Source organism: Nanorana parkeri, unplaced genomic scaffold (genome assembly GCF_000935625.1).
Source record: "Nanorana parkeri isolate BGI_ZX_2015 unplaced genomic scaffold, ASM93562v1 scaffold663, whole genome shotgun sequence".
NCBI lineage: Eukaryota > Metazoa > Chordata > Amphibia > Anura > Dicroglossidae > Nanorana > Nanorana parkeri.
The window spans coordinates 545,291-554,406 of NW_017306931.1; the positions used below are offsets into that span (position 1 = coordinate 545,291).

Below are 9,116 nucleotides of genomic sequence, written 5' to 3' on the forward strand. Positions count from 1 at the left end.
CTCCTTATTTCTATACCTATTCCAGATTAGGGGCTTAAAGCATACCCAAAAACAAAAAAAATATATATTGCCGATCCTTCAGTGTGGTGGCTGCATTAGTTCTCTTTTTTTAGGATTTTATTTTTTGCCTTTATTGTCTCCTGGTGATCCCACTAGTAACACGTTTCCTGTCCTAGGGTGACAGCGCTCACTGTACTGTATCTGTGAATAAGCAGCTTTGTCACCCTAGGCGGCTCACTTGATTTGAACTGCAAACTCCTCCTGTTCTCATCATCTGCATCACATAGGGAGGGGGTGTTTTGTAATTCATAGAAGATAGTTGGCGAAGTTGATTGACATAGTTTGAGATCTTGGTTCAGCTCACAGAAAGTCACAGGGACACCTGGAATCTGGTAGGATCAACGGGTATTTTCTGTACTGAAAATGTACTTTGCCTGAAAAGGGAAAGTAATGCAGCTACCACATCTAAGGACTGGTAAGCTGCAATATATTACTTTTTTGTTCTTGGGTTTAGATATATTTTAAAGTACTGAAGCCAATGCATCTGCATGGTAGCCAGGTAACTAGTATTTTCAGAAGGAGCTGACAGACGTGACAGCCCCGTTATTTATTTCATGCCTGTTTAAAGGAAACCTGTGCTAAGAGAAGCGTATAGGCTGCCATTGCTGACCTCTGAAAAAACTACTTGCCTGGCTGTCTCTGGCTTCTGCACTTTCTCTGGCTACTGTACTGACATGCAACATGCATATCAAGCACAACTGTCAGTGTGCCACCAGAGCTCTAAATCTATAAACTTGATCTAGGACAATGAAAAGTTTTAAACCCACTGGAACAGCATGACGGCTATAGACGGGGAGGTCAGCAATGGCTGCCTCTGTACTGCCGCTGCCTCTGTACTCCCTCAATTCAAGTTTACTTTAATTACCACAGAGGAAATTCCCACAAAGAAGTGTGCTATGCTTAAAAGGGAGTGTATGCTTCAGGGCCTGTTCACATCACTTCTAGTATGTTCCAGCAGCTAACCGTGCTGGAACACACTGGATTACATACTGTGAAGGCTCCCGGCATTCTGGAGCTGGAGGGGGCGTGACGTGCATTCAAGTCAGCGGCACCACAGCCATATTGACTTGAATGCAACGGAACTCCCCCTCCCGCCCCAGAACACAGGGGGGCGGGGGGTTAGTGAGCGATCCAGCAGCTAACCATGCTGGAATGCACTGTAATTGATATGAACAAGCCCTCAATAATTATGGTATAAAAAAAGAGTAATCACAAGTTTCTTATCAATCAGATATAAAAAAAATGCTTCCAATGGTATATTTAGCAGACCAAAAAGAAGTTGTTAGGGTTTATATACACTTTAAACTGCCATGGGAGAAATATGGAGCCAATCCTTGCTCTTCTGATAATCCTAATTGCCTGACACTGAAGAAGCATATAGCAAATAAAAGTCAGAGAAAAGTCAGAATTCCTTCTTAACCAGATCAGTGACAGTCAGACAACTACCTTTTTTTTTTTTTTAGAAATTAGCATTGGCAGGCTATGTATTTTCCTTATGGTAGGCTCCCTTTAAAGGGTTCCTGTTCTCATGATATGTTTCTGATATAAAACACTTTCATGCATCTCAATTTAGTCTGATAGTATTGTTTCTCCAACTGATTGTAAAGACTTTATAGTTAATCTCCAAGTTTTACAGTACGCTTTTGCAACAGATCATATGTCTACCTCCCTATAGCTCCTTGTTTTCATATTTTCAACCATCATTCATTATTTAAATTCCTCTGGACTTCTGGCACCTGCCATAATAATGCCTTGTTCCTTGCTAGTTGTTATGGTGTTTAATCAGTCCACTTCCATCTTGCTTTTCTCTTTCTCCCATACAAGGCGTGCTGGCTACACTTTATCTGAGTGATGTCCTTGGCATTATTCCTGCCTGCGGAAAGTAGCTTGTTTTCTTTTATTCCCAAGCTACGTCGCCTACACATTACCTCTTTTGTAATTGATTTATTATGATGTCTCTAGCTGGTTTGCTAGGATTCTGTGCTATCTTAGCACTGATCGCTGTTTTTTTTTCCCCTGTAGATCCAACGGCTTGCGATACGTTGCATCCAGAAGAACATCAACAAGAACAAGGGAGTGAAGGACTGGCCTTGGTGGAAGCTTTTCACCACTGTCCGGCCTCTTATACAGGTGCAGCTGACGGAGGACCAAATCCGAGGCAAAGACGTACGTACGATGGCTGTCACACCCAGCTATGCCAGTGTTCAATGTTCATTTGTAGAGAAAATTTGCTTGTTGATATTATGCATGGGCTATGTAATTATCCATCAGGGCGTGTTAGTTCTAACAGCAGACTGTCCGTGGATCATGCTTGCTGCTATATACGTCTCTATACACAGCCAAGATGAGCATAAAGGTAAAAGGGTTAATTCATTATTAGTGAGTTTCCCAGGAGACGATGATGTAACTGGTATAAACATTTCTTTACGCAGCCAAGGTGATGAATATAAAGATGTTTCATTTTTTGCTAGTACGTTTTCCAGGAGACGATGCTACTGTTACCTATTCTAGATTTTCAGACTATCAGGGATATAAATTTTTTTTTTCCGCGCTGCTTTATTGAATGAGACCCATGTCCCATATTGTTAATTATCACACCAAAAATCTGCTTTTGTCTATTTACATTTAGTCATAGAGGATTATAACCTACAAATTCACAAATATCTGCTGTAAAGGTGGTGTCATTAATTAGTCCCCATAATGGAGAGTTGTATTCATTGTGAGGATTTAAATGACTTTTTATGGCAATCGTAATCTGTATCTGTGACTGAAGTATATAAACTCTGTAGATGAATTGGTTTGGCTGGAAATTTATAGCGCATTACTCATTGTTTACCATTATGATTATATCCCATGGTATATCCTAATTAAAACTTATAGGATGCTGATGCAGTTAATTGATGGTCCTATTGGGAATATACAGGGTTATTTAGTGGTTGGATATTTTACATAAAACCTTTAACATGTATCTCTAGCCATAACTTTTTTTCTGGATAGAGTGGGGAAGGTTTAGAAACATGTTTTCTTTGCTGCCGCTTTCCCCACTTTTTTTTTTTTTAGTCCTGGTGACCATTGTCAATGGGACAGAGAATAAAGGGACTTCCAAAACTTTACACTTGTCACTGGAACAAGAGGTGAGGGTAAATCTTCCAGTAGAAACTCTTGTTCGGGTGACAACGGTCTAAGAGTGGAATCCAACTATTTTAATAGAGATTTACACTCAGTTCCTGTTGCACATTCAGGACAATAAGTAAAAGAAAATCTCCCCAATGGAGCAGACAGCAAAAATGCATTGGCATGGTAATAATCATTATTATTAGTATTCTCATTACTATCCAAAACATTACAAAAAAAATTTAAACGTTTTGTATAGGGTTTTGGGGTGTAGAACCCCTGTCAGATGTATATGGTTTTCTTTGCCACTGCAGTGGAAAGTCTTTGTCCTGCTGACCATTGTCACCAATTCTGAAGGTCAGGGAAAATCCAAAATTTTAAGTTTTCATCTGAACAAGAATAGGGGGAAATTGTCCAATGGGGACACCTGTTCTAGTGTCAACTGTGTGAGGTGAGGAACCTTCCTCACTTTGGAAAGGGTTCCTCTCTCTTCCTGTTGTGACAGGACAGAAAGTAATGGGGAATCTCTATTGGGACACAGATGGCAAACAAAACCTAAAAGTGTCAACCCATTTTTTTTTTAAAAGTATTGGCTATTGAGTTTAGATATACCTTAACCTCAGGCTAATGGCCAGCTTATATCATGACCTGTAATACAGAATCCTATGACTCTTTTAATCCAGGAGTCAGGAGGCTGACTTCATCTCTTCAATCATTATGCCATTTATTGTATTAATATTCTTACCACTTCAAAGCACCATAATTCTCTGGCTTTTAGGCTTCATCAAATCCTTTAACTGAGCATATTAAACCATTTAATTGAGCACTTAAGATTTTTATAAAGTGTAGCGCCCTCTAAAATGTCGCTATTCAATTTAGAGATACCTGGAAATCTTCTTGTGTTGATATGCAGTGTGTTAACCACGCTGCTCCATTTTACTTACTAAAATCCTTGATCTGTTCTTGGCATTTAGGATGGGCAAAACTTGCAAGCACATCTCACTTGAACTTCTCAGTTAATGTCAACATAAGCCTAAAGTTCTCACCTTTTGGTTTTATGCCAGAATTGCCAAATAAAGATAGGCAGAGCTTGTTTACAGTTATTTAAGGTTGGAGTGTAGAAGTGGAACATATGCAATCGTAGTTCTTGATGGGAATGCTGGATCGAAAATAATATTTATTTATTGAAAGAATGGAAAGTAGCACAGTGCACCAGGATGGCATCAGGCTGAAAGTGCATTGTGTGCTCGGTGCATCCCTGTTTTAAAGACAAAATACCATATGACACTCTATCTAAATTCAGCAGAGAGGTAACACTTCTCTAAAAGGACTGCTAATGGAAAAGTCACAAGCTTGGCATGCATGGCACAAGACCATCCTGATTAATCACTCTGTCTGACAGAGGCTAGAGACTTTGCTCTGTGAATTCTGTTAATCTTAGTGACTCAATCAGTTCCTTGTAAGAACTCGTAAGTTATAAGCATAGTACCTGATGACTTCTTAATCGTGCAGTGTATATATAGAATAGGTCATGCCCTGCAGTCTGGGTGATTTGGACAAATACATTTTTATAGATAACATTTTTAAAGGATTAAAATGATAATGTGCCTTTCTGAAACTAGTTTCAGTTGGGAGCTGACTTCCCTGTATTTAGGGCTAAGCCCTGCCAGCTCACAATCTATCCTAAAATTAAAAAAAACAAAATGAATCACAAAATATTTGCAAGCTAGTTTACATATAAGAAAAAATCGTACATCGCAATCTTGTATATGTCAATGATTTTGCAATAGGAAAACGTACATGGCATGGTGCAGAAGCAGCAACATCTTGACTTTTCCAACTTCATGCTAAAGCGATAGCCAAAATGTCCCTATATTATGGAGACACATATAGTGTACAAACGATATGGACCAAGATTAATGATCTTTGTCGTAAATGCAAGGTTTTAGGGTAGAACCTGACCCCCTTCTTAAGGAGAACCTCAATCCCTGCCAGCTGCCATTTCCCTGTCCAATAGGGCGCGTATTGGCCAGTGAAGGTCTCTTATTGAACAGGGGTGTGGCAGTTAGTTAGTCTAAAGCTGGCCATACACCTAAGGCTAGGCACACACCTTACAACCATCGCAAGACTTTTGTCTTGCGATGGTTGTAAGGTACTTAAAAAAACGTACGATCTGCCTATGTTGCATAGGCAGATCGTACTTGCGATGATCGCAAGCCACGCCCCCTGAGGGGCGGGCTTCCGATGACCGCAATGCCGAACAGGCAGTGTGCGCTTGCGCACACCGGCCCGTGCGGCTGTTATCGTACGGACATGCCACAAACCCGCCGAACATCGTACGATGCTCGGCGGGTTTTCGAACATGTCCGTAAGTTTAAAGTCGTGCGACCTTACAGTAGTAGAGGTCGCACGGCTTCCACACACCTTAAGATAATCGTACGATCGCGGGATTTCCCGCGATTATCGTACAACCATCCTGATTAATCACTCTGTCTGACAGAGGCTAGAGACTTTGCTCTGTGAATTCTGTTAATCTTAGTGACTCAATCAGTTCCTTGTAAGAACTCGTAAGTTATAAGCATAGTACCTGATGACTTCTTAATCGTGCAGTGTATATATAGAATAGGTCATGCCCTGCAGTCTGGGTGATTTGGACAAATACATTTTTATAGATAACATTTTTAAAGGATTAAAATGATAATGTGCCTTTCTGAAACTAGTTTCAGTTGGGAGCTGACTTCCCTGTATTTAGGGCTAAGCCCTGCCAGCTCACAATCTATCCTAAAATTAAAAAAAACAAAATGAATCACAAAATATTTGCAAGCTAGTTTACATATAAGAAAAAATCGTACATCGCAATCTTGTATATGTCAATGATTTTGCAATAGGAAAACGTACATGGCATGGTGCAGAAGCAGCAACATCTTGACTTTTCCAACTTCATGCTAAAGCGATAGCCAAAATGTCCCTATATTATGGAGACACATATAGTGTACAAACGATATGGACCAAGATTAATGATCTTTGTCGTAAATGCAAGGTTTTAGGGTAGAACCTGACCCCCTTCTTAAGGAGAACCTCAATCCCTGCCAGCTGCCATTTCCCTGTCCAATAGGGCGCGTATTGGCCAGTGAAGGTCTCTTATTGAACAGGGGTGTGGCAGTTAGTTAGTCTAAAGCTGGCCATACACCTAAGGCTAGGCACACACCTTACAACCATCGCAAGACTTTTGTCTTGCGATGGTTGTAAGGTACTTAAAAAAACGTACGATCTGCCTATGTTGCATAGGCAGATCGTACTTGCGATGATCGCAAGCCACGCCCCCTGAGGGGCGGGCTTCCGATGACCGCAATGCCGAACAGGCAGTGTGCGCTTGCGCACACCAGCCCGTACGGCTGTTATCGTACGGACATGCCACAAACCCGCCGAACATCGTACGATGCTCGGCGGATTTTCGAACATGTCCGTAAGTTTAAAGTCGTGCGACCTTACAGTAGTAGAGGTCGCACGGCTTCCACACACCTTAAGATAATCGTACGATCGCGGGATTTCCCGCGATTATCGTACCATAATCGTAAGGTGTGTGGGGACCCTTACAATTTATCTGCAGATTTTCTGTGGAAAGGTGGAAAAGGTTCAACAGATTCCTCCATCTACACTTAACTGTGTGGATGGAGTAATCTCCACCTGGGCCAATTTGTTGCACTTTTTCCATCTGACCACAGCAAATCTGCAGATAATTGTAAGGTGTATGGGCACCTTTAGCAATGGCATTTGGGAAGTCAAGAGCCAAGGAAGAACTTATAAGTAAGTACAAAGTACAAAATTGCTGGCTATTACAGGTTACAGGAGGCATCTTCTGAACTTTACCTGGCATGTTCTTTTAAAATGCATAGATTCACTTTAAATGTACATTTTAACTGTCTATTATTGAGCTATTATATCTATTTTGAAAGGTGATCATTGGCTTTTTTCACTCAGAAACACTTTACTTTTGTGCAGAGCATTTTGCTTGTTTACAGAACCTTTGTGGATCTTCAATCCATGTTCTAAAGGTTCCTTTAACTTCCTTTGTCTCACTTGGTTGATTCCATTCATCTTTTATCAGAGCATACTGTGAGCACCCACTGTCATGTAACTGCTGGAAGTAGTCCAATTTCTTTCAGCCAGATTTACCTTGTTAAACTAGTCAAGAGGAATACGTCGTCTCAGCTGTCACATGAGTGAAGAGCAATGGTAGGTGCATTTGGTAGCTCTCAGTGATAAAAGATGAACAGAGTCTTTCACAAACCAGAGATTTATGGTGCATAGGCTATATATTACGTATATGATTTTTGTTAGATTGTCTAGTAGTTCACACCATTAAAGGGACATTACACCCAAAACTGCTACTGATCCTGTTGGAGAGTTAAATAAAACCTGTCATAATTCTGTTTCGGACTCATCAATTGATGAGCAAATACATAATAGGGAGTTACCGTCGGTGACCACAATCAGTAGATCCATAGTTTTGAGCTGCAGAAGCTATATGCAAGTTACAAACTTTCCTGTAAAGTTCAGCTGACCCGCAACCTGCTTAGCCTCACCATCGGTCAGTCAGGCTGATTTAGGGGAATGATGTGAAAGCTCATTGGGCCAAGCCAGACTTGACTGGATATAGAGAGAGATATTTGATTCTATTATTGCTTTTGACTGTAAGCAAACCTCTGCTTTGACTATATACTGATAGAAATGTGTGGGTTGCATTGCTGAGATTATGATCTTATTAAATGGTCCAGAACAAGAATGCAGATTGTGAGTTCTGATGCAACTTTGCTTGCATAGTTAGGAGAGATGCCTTGAAGGTTTAAAAAAGAAAAATCACATGGAGACATGACAAACATAGTTTTGTCTCTTCACATTGTATGGATTGTAGTGTGAGAGTAAAATAAGCAGCAAAAATAACCTCTGGCACTGGTGTAAGAGGATGCAATAATCCTCCCTTCATTGGTGGTCTGTCATGGTAATATTAACCCCCACAGAATGATATGTGCACAATCCATATGTAATATAAAAACAAAAACAGCAAACATCCTTCTTACGCAAAGTCTTCGACATAAGACAAATGTTATTTTTATTTTACACACTGCAGTAACGCAGAAATCGGAAAGTAGTCAGTAATACTAAATGTAAACAACAGACACCAGGTAAATATAGTGAAGTCAAAGCGCTGTGCACGGATCCTGATGATTAAGTATTTATAAAACAACTAGGGGTGCTGCCCCACTTCAGCCGGGAGAAACTGTAAAACTGGAATACAAAAACAGACACCAGGTGACCAGACCCTGGGACCTTGACTGCAAGGCAGTCTACTACGCTGCACGTACCTAACAAGCAGACACAGCACATCCCTTCCCAGCACAGGACCCGCTCTTTGGGGAACTCAATTCCAGAACTTCTACTCTGAACATCACTGATGTTTGAACACTTTCTTTTCTGTGCTCAATCAGCAGCTGAGTGGGAATCTCTGAGCTGTGACAAATATACGTTCATGTACAGGAATTCTTCCCCCTAATGGTCGTGTCTGGCTTACCTGTAGTCAGGGGGCCAGCCTGGAGTGCGTTTCAGTGACGGGTGCAGGAACGCTGACAGTGTTACAGCAAGCCGGCACTCTGCACATCACTGATGGTCTCATTGTGGTACCCAGTGCACACTGCACCCCCTAGGTATGCCAGTGAAGACAAGTTTCCAAGTAGATTACAACAGAGCTCCTGGGCCGGGGATTTATAAATAAAATGGAGATTGTCCCAGAAAATCAGGGTTTTATGATCAGTCTAGGGTGACTAACAAAGTGTTGAAGCCAAAGATTGCAAGGCAGCTAGTATTTCGAAAAATAGCTCAGCACTGGCAGCCTGTATGTTTGTCAATCCAGGGTTCCTAAAGCAACCATTATGAAAAACTCA

General features: G+C 41.0%; 1 protein-coding gene across 1 annotated transcript in view; it reads left to right on the plus strand.

The window, feature by feature from the left end:
* The window catches only part of MYO18A (myosin XVIIIA), a 305,757-nt gene that overhangs the window by 232,762 nt on the left and 63,879 nt on the right, over positions 1-9,116 (plus strand). Inside the window, exon 23 of the mRNA XM_018563429.1 lies at positions 2,083-2,226. Coding sequence (XP_018418931.1) covers positions 2,083-2,226 — 144 coding nt within the window. The remainder of the gene's footprint in view (positions 1-2,082; positions 2,227-9,116) is intronic.